Below are 15651 nucleotides of genomic sequence, written 5' to 3' on the forward strand. Positions count from 1 at the left end.
GTCACTCTTGATGTTACTATTATACACAGTTAAATCTGTAGTTAGAAAACAGTTCCTTGAGGGTTTGATCCTGCTATGTCTGATGAGAGGGCAGACCTGTTTTATAGAGTCTATCTCCTTTTCTCAGACCATCACTTCTGATTCTCTCTTGGAATTCAGAAAGGTTGCTTTGATCCCAGGTATGCAAATGAGCTCAATGACTCACAGCAATCCGGAAATATCTTAACCTTAGAGTAGCATATCTGTATTTCCTAAAGCAGATTCCTCTTAAACCTCTCTTAGTGCTAAATCTTAATTTTTACAGCTTTGTTTCATTCTCTGCAATAAAAAAGCAGCTTCCTGACATCTGCCTCTTATTTTTTCTTTCTCCTTTTCTTTCTTTTTTAAAATAGCCACCTGTCCCAACATTTATACATGTGCTATATTAGATGTTTAAAAAAAAAATAGGATGCAGGAAAAGCATAAATTTCACAGACAAATTTCTTTCTATGTAGAATGGCCTTTTGCTTTTTGATAATAAGAAATAGACTACAAATATTATTCCAACAGAGAATATAGGCAAAAATCAGAAGCTAGAAAAAAAACTGAGTAATGTTTTTCTGATTATAAAGCTTTCTTAAGATGGTTAATGTAATGCTTTTATTTCAGAACTTTTTTCCATGGCCATCTCTTCCTTGAAGTTTTTTTCCCAGTGAGGAAAAGCTCTATGCAGTTGTGGGAGTGGATTCCTCATTTCTCCTAGAAACACACACACATTTTTTTATGGAAGTGTATGTAATGTTTTCAAAGTCTCTCTATGGCTGACCTGTCTGAATTGGGATAACTTTCCTTTTCATAACTTATCATTTTCATGTCTTTCTGGTATAGATATGGATAAAGATGTATAATAAGTAGAATAATTTTAAAATAGGTTGAATTACATTAGTCATAATTATCTTGGCCAGAAATACTTCATACCCTTAATATTTCCAAAATAAAGACGTCCAAGCAAAATTCTGCAACTTATTCAGTTTTTTGTGTGTTTTTTTACCATATCCAATTTTTAATACATAATTTTCTGGTGTAATATGAAGCTAAATTAAACTTCGTCTAAATTATATAATTGTAAAATATCTATTCTTTCTGTTTCTTGTATAAAAATCTGTCATTCTGAGTTCACTTTTATGAGCTAGATATATGAAATAGGCAATTTCACATCACATATAGAATTGAGAATTCATGAATATGAGGCAAAAAGAATATGAGTAAACTTTAAAAAGTTAACAGCAGAAAGCAAAAACTAAAATTGCATTGCTTACAATTCAAAGACGGAATGATTTTCATCCACGTTGCTCATGTAGCATTTTAACTATTCAAAGTTTTATCATATGTATTTAGTAAACTATACTTTTAAAAAATAACATTGAGGTGTTTCTCAGAAATTGAAGGACTTTGGGAAAGAATTCTTTGTCTTTTGGTCTTCGTGATTAGTTTTGTAGGAGAAAAGGTTTCTTATAATCTCCCTCATATGTTGGGGATGAGTAAGCTAAGGCAATAAAGAGATTCAACAGGAAGTGTTGTATCTACAAAGGCGAATGTTATACCCATGAAAAGATTCTTGACCTGCACTTCTCTGATCACTCCTCATCTGAGATATTTCCTTTGCTAGTCTGATTCTTGACCCTGCAAATAACTGAGGGCCAATATGGTTTCCAAAAAGCAAACAGCGGTATATGAAAGTGTCAAGTATCTCTTTAAAGCTCCCAATGAAAAAGACTTTTAAAATATCTGACTATTGGAAATAAGTCTTGCTTTCTCTTTAACAAGGGCTGAGTTTGTTCACACGTAGAATTGCTCTAAGACTGCTTGTGATTCTAGTTAATCAATGTGAACCACCACAGGCCAAAATGGGCCAGCTGTGACCCTGAAATATGGTGTGTGGCGATCATATCACCGATCAGGTAACAGAGTTACAATGGAGAGAATCCGGAGAACATTGTACCATCACATTTGTTCAGGTCCATTGGTCTGGACCTTGTTAAGGAGAGAAACAAGTAACCACAAAGAAAAAAAAAATCAGACTGAGAAAAATGACTGAGAGTGCTCACCTATAGCTTTACAGATGGAAAATCTAGAGGCCCTGGGATGGCATCATATAGTAGCCAGAACAAGGGGCACGGGTACCAACAACACATGATTAGGAATGGACACTGGACGGCAGCATTTATTTGTTTATTTTTAATGTAAAGCATTTTCATTTAAGAAGCTTATTTGGAACTTGAGTTATATTTATAATAAATGAACTAGTAAATTTGACTGACCTGGCTGGACATGGATCCAAGTTGCACTCCTGAAGTTTGGGCTTGGGTTTGATGTTCTCGGGGTAATAGTGGCAGTACTGATCAGCAACCACACGATTGCTCCTCAGATCGTAACACTCGGCAGATGTCAGCTGGTAACCTACGGTAGCAAACCAGACAGGCGAGTTGAACCACACATGTCAAGGTAACACGTTTCTTTCTGCTTTTTGGCCATCTCACATTAAGGACATTCTTCCCCAATGCGCCAGTCATTTCCAGGACAAAAGACAGATAAACGGAAGGCTCATTAATTTTTGCCTGCCTCAAATACTGCGTTTTCCCACTCAAATTGTAAGAATTACATCCTACCATAGGGCTTGAACTAGATTATAGGGGCATAGCTAGATTATAAGACTCTGTTGCAAGAACTATTCTTATTAATTTGTTCTGTTATAATCTAGAAGCCTAACACAGATTCTGTATCCAAAAGAGATCACTGGTATTTATTTACCAGCCATCTCATACAAGGATGCAAAATTGGCTCCCTTATACCTGGGGCACCAGGGAGGAAAAGATCCCAAATAAATAAACCTCAACGCTGCTCCTCTTGGTAATGGGTGGACAATGGAATACAGCACAGAATCAGGACCTGCCAGCAACCTGACACTGTTTCTCCCTAAATACAATCTGAATGGGTTAAACTGAGTAAATGGATCATTAAGACCCTAACAGTAGTCCTCATGAATCCCAAGTTTTCCCAAAGAACTAAAACAATACTTCCTACTGTGAATTTTTGCTTCACCCAAAGTCCTCTGTCATTTCTCTTTAAGTTTCTAGGCAATATTTCTTAGATTCCATGCACAAATTTCCGCTATTTAGAGGATCCTCTTAAAAAAAAAAATAGTGTTGCTGAGTAATACTTAGTTCTATTTACAATGTGTTTTACCTTTGTTTTTACCTGCCTCTTTATTGTCCTGTGGATTTCTGCTGGGATGCTGATGAGGACTTAGATTCTTGGGGTGAAAAATAAATGTACATAGATAATTTTTTAAAAATTAAGGTTTATGTATCATTCTAACCCAACTAACTCCAAAATATATTCCCCTTGGCAGGTGGTTGAATTCTGTTTTTGCTAAATACCTGTTAGAAAGTCAGATTTAGAGTGCTTAAAAGTCTCGCAAAAGATTTTAGGAAATCAGACAGAGGTTTATAAACCAGATTCCCGGCTTGAGGCTGTTTTCTCAGACCACCCACAAAAATTAATTGTTCATTAAAGACCTAAAAAAAGAACTTTTTAAACACTTTTACTGTAAAGATGAAAAGCGTGAAGTTATAGGTAAGAACACATGTTCCATTTAACTTTTTGTCTTATAAAAAAATAAAAAAGCAAAATGATATTTTATGTAAGTAAATATATCTTTATTTTTCAATTACACTATACTCAAAAGCCAATAAGTTTATGACAAACTAATCATTTCGTAATTTTCCATAAACAATTTCTACTGAAGGAATTTATCATGTAGTAAAATATGGGCACAAGCACTAAGTAAATTTTGAATCTGAGATTATTATTTTTAAAAATCATAATTTGTCAGCTTAAAGTGTTGCTTTGAAGCTGTTCTAGAGTATGAGAAATGAAACTTTAGAACAAAAATTAAGTAAATGACCAAAATGGTCAGATAATTGTGTTTTCAGATAAAGTTTCGCAACGAATTTGGAGTAGCAATTCTTTACACTTAGCAAAACGGTCAACCAGTTGAATCTAGAACCAGAAACATAAAAGGGAATTTGGAGATCATTTTTTTAGTAATTTTTAAACTGTGGTCCCTGAAATAGGAGGGAGGCTGGTTTCTATACCCCTCACTTCTGAGCAGTACTTCACTCTGAGCAGTACATATTCCTTTTATCTTGGCTTCCAAGAAAGATTTCCTTTGAAGAAAGCATTTCATAGCTCCAAACATTTGAAAACCACTGATAGTTTTACTTCTTTATTTAGATGTGAAGAAAATATGTCCAAAGGGGAGGGATATATATGAATCTAACGATAATTGTCTTATATAGCAAGCCATTGTCAAGGTTATAGAAATTATGCTCTGTTGCAGCTCAATGTGAAACTGGCATATTGGGCATTTATTGAATTGTTACTTCTCACAAAACCTGGTGTTCATCTAAAAAGCAAAGAAGAAAATATTATTTCCTCTGATTTCTTTCTTTGAAAACATTTCCTGGGCTAGTCGTTAATATGTGAATCAAAATAACATATTCCCATGAAACACCAACATAATTGGCAGTTTATTTTTAAACAAAGTGATTTTCTATTCAGCACAGATAGAGCAACTGGAAACACTGTTTTATTGAAATGCTTAAAATGTTGAGTTAATAGTTATTTAATAATTAAGTAAAAGCACTTGATGTAGTTTTGACTAATTGCTTTTAAGCTAAAATCTAGTATTGCTCTACAGAACCTCATTTTAAGTGGTTTGTTTACATTATGTAGACACAGATGACACAGCTGAAGACGAATTATATCATATGTTCTTAACTGTTTTACAAAAATTAATGGATAATCACTTTTCTTCATTTTGAGGTAACATCCTTCTTTTCTCTTGTCAAAATAATCTAGTGCTGGGGTGTCCAAACTTTTTTCAACGGTTTTCACCAAGGGCCATATGCGGTAAAATACCCAAACAGCCGGGCCACTCACTCGAGGTGAAGTACGTCTTGCCTCACCTGGTTTATTTAAGTAAACTAAATATATTTTTGGAATTTGCTGCGGGCCAATTAACAATGGATTGTGAGCCGCAGTTGGCCTGCAGGCCGCAGTTTGAACTCCCCTGATCTGGTGACACCTGTGTGGACTAGGGTACTTCAAGCCAGCCAATTAACAGGCTTCCAGGAAGCTGGAGTAAAATTTGCTTGATGTGCTCATTTTAAAAGGAACATACAGACAAGTTTCTATCCATTAAATTACCAAAACTTAAAAAAAAAAAAAAAAAAAACACACACAACGATAATCCACAAATACTGGCTCAGTTGGAAATGAAATTGAAATATTCTCTGGAAAGAATTTTGGTAATATATGCCAATAGCCACAAAAATTCTGAAACACTCTTGAGAATTTATTTCAAGGAAATAATTTCAAAGGAAAAATAATACTTAGGTATTAAGTTATTCATTACATTGTAATAGAGTTTGAATGAAGTAAATGATCTTCTATAAGGATGTGGCTAAATAAATTATGAAGTAATTCAAAGGAATGACTATGCAACCTTTAGAATTACGAAGAGCAGAAAATGTGGGGAGAAACCTTTTCCAGTAACACAAAATGCTGTCCATGCTACAGAGGTGACGGAGCAGAAATAGAAATTCATTTAGTGACTTTTCAAGAGAGATGTGTTTTAATGAATAAATCAAGTAGGTGGTATTCCTTTTACTGCACGGATGATGGGGTAGAACTGAAAAATAACTGAGTCCAAGTCTACTGTGCAGTGATTTTTTTCCCCTGGTAATACACTTCCTTTAATCAAATTAATCTCTCATTCTTTTTGGACACATCATGCTAGGTAGTAGTCCTCACAAATACTCTTCACTTGATTCCTGAATAAATAAGTTCACTTCAACCAGATGAGTGGTTTATTTTCAAATGAACAGAATCGCCTCAAGACCGTGCTGTTGCCAAGCTATGATATTTCTTGTCCTGGCCTTCCATGGAATCAAGGAAAGGAGTCAAGACTGTTTCCTCTAGTGGGACTCTACAGACAGAAATATTTATGAAGCATCTAGACTGAGTTATATGCCTTACAGAAGGGCTTCAGGATTTGGACGCAGTCAGAAGAAAGGATCTGATCCATCACAGAACTCAATTTCTTCCATGCTGAAGTGACTCTACTCTTAGAATAGCCACGTCTTCCCTCATAAAAGACAACAGTTCCTAGGCTAAGTGAACACCGTTACCTCCTCCACAGGTTGCTGAGCAAGGAAAGAAATCCGTCTCCCTCCATCGGTGGATGATAGGCTGATAGAAGATGAACTGGACTGTACTGTTAGCGGGCCCCGAGTTGCGGATCTGCAGGAGACAACAGCAAAGTAGAGGAATTAGTGTGACAGGGAGGGGCTTTCTGGGTCCCTTGCAACTTTGGACAAGGACGTGTGATTGTGCTGGCGGTCTTAGGTTGTGTGAAGGACTACCTTGGGAGAGAAGTGGCAATAGCCCCATCACCCATCTTACCATTTAACCAGCGAATGGGTCTTGTATGTTCCATCACTATCATCCCCTTCCCAGTTCTGTTGCCTCAGAACAAGGGAGAGCGATGCCTCAGTTCGTGATTCCAGTTGGATCTTATCCCAAGCCACTTAGTCCCTTACCTTCTTTTATTTCCAACCTCTCATAATTTTCCAGGTAAAATTATATGGATTTTTAAATGTAGGATCAGAAATGGAGAACTTCTTTTAAGAAAATTATAAATGCCATATGCTGCAAAAAAAGGATAGATACTGTCTTTGGTTAAGAAAAATAAAAGAGTTAAAGAATTAACTATCTCTTCTCACTCAGAGACATATATGGAGTTTCCTGACAACTTGGTGATTTATATATATTAATGTGCAAAGTTACCAATTGGAAGCTTGTGAAAATGCAAATTCCTGGGCTCAAGCCCAGAGATCCAGGCAATTCAAATGTAGATATCCAAGAACAAAATTTTGAAAAACACCAACTTACAATATGAAAGCAAATACTTCAATTAAAAAATGTGCTTATGGAAATTACAATTCCTTTGTTTTTTTTAAAAGAGGGGATGTGAGACAGTAATTTTTTTAATGGTTCTTAAAAGCACCAGTTTGAGAAAACATACTCAAACTGAAAGAGGAGGAAAAAGTGCACACCGGGAACAATGCCTTGATTTCATGAAGACAGAATGACATGTGATACAACATTTAGACAGTTGGGCAAGGGCAAGGCTTGGACAATTTATTATACTAAAGGAAGTTCCATGGACATCTGAGAGAACCACCTTTCACTCCAACTCCATTACAGGAATGAGAGAAGTGTCAATCAGCTGAATCACGTGGCTGAAGTCTGTTAATGTTTTCAAGCCTTATCACCATCCCAACTGCCCTTTATCTAGGATAAATTGATAAATTTGGCCTTCAGAGTTTTAAAAAGATAGCCTTATTTTTCTGTTACTGAATTTGACAACTGGATTAAACACCTAGGATGCAGAGGGTAACACTGAAGAAACAGGGAATAGGTCCTAACTCCTAGATTAATGTTTAGAGTTTGGATGAGAATATGGGACTCCTCCTCAGAAAATCTGGAAGAGCTGGAAAGGAGAAAGAAGGAAGAAAAGCTACAGAATGTCTCATATTATGCTGGAATTCTGACCCAGGGTGCAACCAGGTCTTTTCTAATTAGAATAAACAGTGATACAATTCCCTTCCTTAAAGCAAAAAACAGCTGAAGAAATACAGCGTCTTTCACAAAAGGGGTATGGCCTACAGATTAATATCTTTTAGTCCTATGTGTCAGATACGGGATATCTAATTGCTTGCTTAGGGATGTAGTATTAATCACATTCTTTGGAAAGTTTTCCTTTTTTTTTTAAATTTTAGCTCACAAAAGCTTATGGCTCTCTTGGGATGTGTAGTTACCATGTTGGAAAGCTATTAGAAGAAGGCTCTCATTTGAACATAAGCTCTATGAAAAAATAAAAAAGGCCAGAAACTTTGTTTAGATCCAGAAAGATGAATTGTTTTGTGGGGGTTCCTTTTGGGATGTAGACATTAAACTAAGTTCTAGGAAAGCGGAAGGGGTTAAATAAAAATGAGAAGGATATAACATCAAAATACTTGGACAAACCTTGTTCTAGAATAATGTGTAGTATCTGGGCTTATCTTTTGGTCTGGGTAAAGAGGCAAAAGATGGAGCAAGTCCTTTTTTCAGCTACCTGGACGTTACCAATAAAAGCATCTCATGCCCTAAGAGGGAGGAATGAAGGACAAGGAGATTTGGTGTCAAGAGGGAGGGTTAGTAAATCCCATGTTGGAGGAAAGAAAACAAGCAGAAAGAATATTGTTCTTAATGAGTCCAATGAAAATGATGTAGAATGATCATAAATGCTGAGACTGTGTGTCTAGATTTGAAAAGAGATTGGAAATGAACTGGGACATAGTTACTTCCAATAGTTACTTTTTAGATAAAACCAATGGTGATGTACAAATCTCTGACCTCATCATCTTATCTGGTTCCTTCCCACTTTCAGCATCCTGCTTCTCCCTTCTCTATTGTCACCTTCTTCCTTGCATAACAACAGAATAAACTATCACAGCCATCGGCACTTATTACATTCCTACTTTGTCCAGGGTGCATTTTATTTATATAAAATCTAATCCTAAATGTACTTTGTATCATCTTCCATATTTGCATTACGAGAAAAATTCAGAGAGGTTCAGAGAGGTTGAGTGCCTTGCTCAAGGCCACACAGCTGTAACAGAGTTGGGATTTGAATATAGGTGTGCCTGGCTCTAAAGCCGCCATAATTCTCATGGTACCAAGAAATCTTTGTTAATTTGTGAAGATACAGTCATTTATCTTTAATGATATCCTTTACCTCTCTCTCAGTATCTTCACAATTTTTCGTTTTGAAATAGAAAAAAAAAGTTTAAAATGAAAAAGAAAAGGCTAACCTGATGTCTCACTTTGATGGCCTAATTGTTGTTTACACAGATGAGCCACGGGGTTCCTTTCCTCTGGTTTTATTAATTCTGGGCTGCTGGGACCGCTGTCACCATTAGCTCTGGAGCTTCACAAACCCTAAATCCTTAAACATCACGTCCCGTTTCTCAAGAGTATGTTGAACGCTTTAGTTTGACGCATTAGAATTTCGTTTTAGGGAGCTAAATACATCTGGCATATGTAATTTTGACCTTCTTAAGTTAATAAGGAAAAAGAATGCTCTGAACCAAGCTTGTCTTTCTATAATTACAATGGTTCAGTGTTTCTAAGTCAATATAATAACTCTCACTGGTCACCTTCCATAGCCATTGATCGCACTGTCATAAGAGAGCTGCAGGGCAGTATAAATGTGTGTGTGTGCAATGGTTGAGCTTTAAGTCCCCGTAAAATTAAAGGAGTCAAGGGGAATGTTCAAACACATGAAAGACATCAAGTACACAAAGTGTCTCCCAGATGAAGCACTATGCTTTACCCACTATGCTCCATTGGGTAAAGGTAATTTGTGAGCCTTGGGGTGTTCCCCAACTAAGTTCCTTTCTCTCCCTGATGATGTAGAAAAACTCCCCCTTCCCCAGAGAGGCCAGCAGGCGGGGCTGGCAGTCAGGGGTCCCCCCACCCACCTTGGTTGCAGATGAGTCACCGTACTGACCTGAGGAGAGGACAACAAAAGGGAACTGTGGGGAGCCCTGCTCCTGTGAGCCTCTAAGCTGGACCCACAATGGCTATGGAAGGGCAGCCAGGGATGCCATGACGTGGGAGTGCTTGAAAATAGTAGACATAAATCAATATGCCTGCTATGGAGGGGATAAAATAGAAAGCAGGTGGGTCTATTTATTAAATGTCTCTATAGTTATTCAATGTCTACTATATTCAATTTGGGACTGTTCTGGTGGTTCATGGTGAGAGCGAATACTCAAGAAACTGTGAAAACACCCTTTAAAATGCTCTTTTGGGGCTTTCAAAATATGCAACAAGAATAAGATCTCTTTTCCAGCACTTAAGTGTTTACAAATACTTAATATTGATATCATTGTTATTTTACTGCCTTTATTCTCCATATTCTATAAACTCCATGAAGGCAGGTACCATTTCTCTTGCTCACCACTCTTTCTGCAGCATCATCTATAATGTTTAGCACATTGTAGGTGTCCAAACAATTGCTGAATAAATGAATGTATGAATGAACAAACAAATGAATTATATAATGATCATGGTCCTTTCAAGTATTTTGGAATCACAAACTATTATTTGCAACAAATTCTTAGAATAATGATCATCTTTTTATATATATCTGCCAGTTTTATTGAAGATGGATAACTTCTTATTGATAAAATTGATATTGATGAACTGTTGCTAAAATTCATGAAAAGAAGCAGACTGTTACAACACAAGCCTTGTCCAACAGTACTTCCCACCCTCCTTTGATAGTATGATGGTATAGTAGAGAGGAAAGCGTTTGTAAAAATGATCGTTACTATTGGAATGAACCATAAATTCAATCATCCCACGGTTTGCAATACCTGACAATTTTAACAGTGGGCAATGCTAAGATTAGGGATTATTCAGTAAAAATGATAAAAAATTGTTAGCACCCAGCTTTACTTTTACACTTCTTATAGCATTTTCTAGTGCTCCGAGAATTCCAGACCTCCATCTTGAGAGATACAGCAGTTCAGCCCATAGGCCCCTGACTCAGTGTTGCCTGAGAGATGTTGGTTATGGACTTACTGCCCATAGCCCTTGAGTAGGGCAGGAGATTAGAGATGCCTCTTGGGGAGCAATGGGTATAAGGTTGGCCAAGGAACAAAGAGGTGGAAGAGATGTGTCAGGAAGCAAATGCTGAGAGGCTGAGCAGATCTGAACCTACTGGAAGGATGATCTCAGTGTCAGATGGAGAAGGAGGGCAGAAAACAAATGACCAGAGTGGAACCAGAAGGGCTAGAACTGGAAAAGGGCCTGCCACTCTCACAGTTGGTTCTCTGATTCTGTACCTTAAACCTAGCTGTGCAATTGGTAAAACTATGTGGGTGTAGGGGTTCAGAAGGCGTCACCTCAAGATGTTCCTTTGTGGTATGTGGATTATTCTGAGCTAACGGCAGCTGTGAGAGACCCTGCAGCCTCAAGGGAAACTCCTGTGCCGTTCCCACAACTACCTAAACAAATTGAAATTGGGGTCATGTCCATAATAAGAGATTATCAGAGATAACTTTTTTGACCTATCTACATGGCAGGGCAAACTACTAGTTACTGAACATCTGCTTTTCCTATCACCCTGCAGTGACCGTCCTCCCCTCTGAAGACCCAGGGCGCCTTATCTCATCCGTAGCCTAGACCGCCATGTACACTTCATTTTAACTTCCTGTCTCTGAACCTGCCCTGTAGGTGGGGTTCCCATATGTATGTATATAATTAAGTTTGGTTATTTTCTCTTGTTAATCTAATCTGTCTCATGTAGATTTAATTATGAGACAAGTCCAAAGAACCTAGGATGGTACAGGAAAGTTTCTCCCACCCCTAAATGGGAAACGCAACAGGACATTCAGTGTATTGCAATGAGCTCAGTTTTAAACTGTTGGAATCTATCAGCATAAAGGAGTATGTTTACTGGGGAATCACTACCTGTGAAAGTTGGGTAGGAAAAATAATCACTATTTATTACATGCTTCTTCTATTTCCTAGAGCTTATTCAAACTTTTCTTCTCAAGAATGTTTGACTTACAACAATGATTTTCCCTTTGTATGAGCACAGCCTGACTGGTATAGAGTGGCCATCTAGAAATATGCTGGGTGGCAGGGCAGAACTAACCTGGGCTTAAATATTTGCCACAGCTCAGCCTCCAGTGGAGAAAAGAATTGATTATTTCAATACTACCCAAGTCTCACAAAGGCTTTCTTAATCACATTAGTCTGTAGCAAGTATCGATAGCTTTTACTATCTATTTTACTTTAGTATGTAATTATATGCATCACTATTTCAAAATTTCCTATCCAGTGTTTTATCTCTTAAATGGCATTAAAAGCTAGGAGAGGGCAGATACCATATTTATATGAATTAGGTACAGGGTTATGCTCAGGGCTGTCCAGAAAGAAATATGAAGGCATCATCACTGCCCAATACTCTAAGTGATACAAGTGGAAACCACTGCATTTCTATTCCCTAGAGTACTCAAAGGAGCTACTTAGGCATCAATTGGAATGATGCCAATCTTCTAACTATAAAAATGTAATGCATTTGGTAAGTTATCCTCTGTAGGAAATAACTGATCTTTAGTTATCAGTGCATGAATTCAGAGACAGTGTTCTTAGCTCTAAGTATGCTTTTTGCTTACTATTCTCCTGGGTATTTCTGCTCTTTTGCTGGCTTGGGTACTCTATCTAATATGAGTAATATGAGTCTAATACTTGACTTTTCTATCTAATATGGCTTTCTTCTTAATATTTAAAAACAGGCACAAACTGAACATGTACCAATATACCTGAGTTACCTCCCAAGTAGAGCTAAGTTGGAAGTTCTAATAAAGAATGGACTATGACTGAGAAAGACCCTCTTCTATCTGGGAAAGTCATTATCTTTCATCAGGTCTGCAGCTTCCGCAAAGATGCACATGGCACGGTAGGAGGAAGCCAGCCAGTGATCCAGCCAACTGTCTCTAACAGCGTGATGACAGATGTCATAGTCGCTCTGTTCTCACATCCATTTAATAGCTACACCTGCCAAATTGTTCCTGGGTATGCCACTTGAAAATTGACAGGCCTCAGACCATTTTCATAGAAGCAACTTTCTGCCATTGTGTAGAAGAGCACTAGGATAAGTTGGACCAGAAGTGAAAGCATTTCAAAGAGATGGAAAAGAAGTAATTTGGTCCTATCGCTTTTATACATACTATTTCATTCAATTCCTCACAAAGTCTCTATAGGGTGGTATTTTATTACTATTTTTTTCAAAGGAGTAAACAGGCTCAAAGAGGTGGAACAACGTACTGAAGTTCACACACCCAGTACGTAGGAGAAAATACCAAACTCTAGAGAACTTATCCTTTCTACCACTCTCCACTAGTATTGCCAAAAATGTTTGCACAGCCAATGCAGGAAGTTTAAGTTTTTGGAAGACATGCTCCTCTAGGAAGCAAGATAAAAATTTAGTCTGGTTTTAATCTTTAAAGGAAATTCCAAAACATAATTTTGGAACCAATGGCAATATATAACGATTTCTCACTGTAAAAAAAATTTCCTTTCGTGCAAAAAAAAATGTCTTTCTCTTTTAAATAAACAAAAAAAAATATTTTGACAGTAAAATGCCATGAAGATGTTGACAAATAACCATTTCCATTTAAATCCTGTGTACCTCATTCAAATAGGAAGTCATTGCTTGAATTAATATATGACGCCAAATAGACTACACTTTGAACACTAAAAACTGAATTACAAACTATGTGTATAATTTATAAGCTCCTAAATCATGAAAGATGATAAAAAAAATCAAATGGTAATCTTTCATTTTCAGTTATTCCCTGGGGAAAACAGGGAAGAAAATGTTGCTTCATTATGAATCAAAAAGATAATTTTCTTCTTTTTTCTTCTTCTGTATCTTCTTAAATTATCTGACTCATTTTGAAGTTTGAATAAACTGATTTTTAAAATTCTATAATCTATTTTAGAATAACTTCACATTATTTCAGTCCTGATATTTTCTAATGAAACCTTAATTTCCTCTCATTTGCAACCTGAAACTAAGTCACCAAATATGATAAATGAGTATAATGCAAAAATCACTAAAATGATAGTAGCTTAGTTTGTTCTGAATGAAAATATTTACAGATGGTAGACACCTAGGAAAGTATCAAAAACTTCTTTAAAGTCCATTTTTTCTTAAATATATGTACTTACATGTAAAAGAAAAAAAAGACTTTTAGAAACAACACAGAATACTGAAAAGAGTTCTGGGCCAGAATTAAAGAGATGTGATTTTTGGTCCTGATTTGTCATCAGGGTGAGCTTAGGCACATTATTCAACTTCCCTAAGGCTGTTTCTTTGCAGGTAAAATGAAGATGTCTGCATCTGTGCCACTTCAGCAATTGCCATGTGGCTAAAGTCCTTTATTCATCCAGCACTTGCTAGGGTTCATTGGGTTTTCTTATGGAGATAGAAGACAAGTAGGATTCTGTCCTTGCCCTCAAGGAACACACAGTAGGAAGATGTAATGTAAATAGGAATTTTGGGTTATTTGAGAAAATCCTGAATGCTTCTGGAAAGAAAAAAATCCTGCAAAACGCTTCAGGATGCTTCTGGAAAGAGAAAATCCTGAAGAACGATTATAAGTTAGTGAAGTGAATGGAAGAAGAAAAGATAAGAGCATTGCAGATAGAGGGTACAGCATCATGCAAAGGTAATCATTTATGAGAGTACAAGACGTTGGGGGACCTGTGAGCCGTTCAATTGGTTGAAACGGGAGGAGAAAAGTCAAAGGTGAGGTGGGAAGGGTAGAGAGAATCCAGATTATTGAGAGTAATACATGTTGTGCTATGGATTTGCATTCTCATACCAAAGCAATGAGTGGAGGTGAGGGACAATGCAGGATTATGAAGACAGGAGTTAGGGTTCTAGAAAACTCACTCTGACGGCAACATGGGCAATGGAAACTAGTTCAGAGTCCATGATATTAGTTCAGGTGAGAAATACAAAGGTCTAAAACTATGATAGTGGCAGAAAAGATGGAGAAGAAAGAATAGTCCTGAAAGATGATACAGAGGTAGAACTGACAAAGTTTAATGTCTGACTACGCGAATATAGCAGAAGAGGAAATTGGTGTGAATCAAAGTTTTTCTGACTCGGTTGGGTAAACAGTGTATTATTCTACAAGATAAGAAAGAAGATAAAGTAGGTGTCTGGGGATAGACAAGTCCAGTTTTGGACATGTTGAGCTCATTGTGTCTGTGGGACATCCAAGTAGTGATGTTTAGAAGGCAGCTGGATACATGAAATGTATTCAACAATGCTGTGAAGTATTTAAATGTGAATAATATTACTTGAATCCAATTCTATATTGTCAGTATGTGTATTAATGCTTGCAAAGCCATTAGGGAAATGAGCATAAATGGTTTATTCAACCATACAAAAAGGGCTTCAAAATACAAAGATCTCTCAATTTTTTACGGTACAGGCATACCTCGTTTTATTGCGCTTCACTTTATTATACTTCACTGATATTGTGTTTTTTACAAATTGAAGGCAATACCCTCTACCAGCAAAAGGATTACGACTTGCTTCATTGTGAAACTCATTTTATTGCGGTGGTCCGGAATTGACATTGCAATATCTCTGAGGTATGTCTGTATTTGATTGCTTGACTGAAATTACTTAACTGCCTTCAGCATCATTTCTATTGAGAGCTATCTTTTGATGGTTTATAGCTTCTTGCTCATGTTCATGTGGCTGGCAGGTGAACTGGATTAAAAAGAGCTACCATGTAGATGGAGACAAAGAACAGTACCCTGGAACCCTTCTTCCATCCAACCTCACTGCCTATCACATTTTCCTATATGCATTCTTACTTCCAGCTGCCATGGGGTCATCAAGCCTTAGCTTAAATCAAATGTCCTCTGGCTCCAGGTCCCATGATGAAAAATTTATGGAATCCTGGA

The 15651-nt window shown here is 37.0% G+C and overlaps 1 protein-coding gene across 3 annotated transcripts in view; it reads right to left on the reverse strand.

The window, feature by feature from the left end:
• The window catches only part of ADAMTSL1 (ADAMTS like 1), an 887009-nt gene that overhangs the window by 213833 nt on the left and 657525 nt on the right, over positions 1-15651 (reverse strand). For all 3 annotated transcript variants that reach the window (XM_033123965.1, XM_033123964.1, XM_033123966.1), the window contains 2 exons: positions 6234-6345; positions 2301-2439 (listed from right to left, as the gene is read on the reverse strand). In XM_033123965.1, coding sequence (XP_032979856.1) covers positions 2301-2439; positions 6234-6345 — 251 coding nt within the window. The remainder of the gene's footprint in view (positions 1-2300; positions 2440-6233; positions 6346-15651) is intronic.

The sequence above is a fragment of the Rhinolophus ferrumequinum genome, chromosome 12 (genome assembly GCF_004115265.2).
Source record: "Rhinolophus ferrumequinum isolate MPI-CBG mRhiFer1 chromosome 12, mRhiFer1_v1.p, whole genome shotgun sequence".
In the NCBI taxonomy this organism is placed as follows: Eukaryota; Metazoa; Chordata; class Mammalia; order Chiroptera; family Rhinolophidae; genus Rhinolophus; species Rhinolophus ferrumequinum.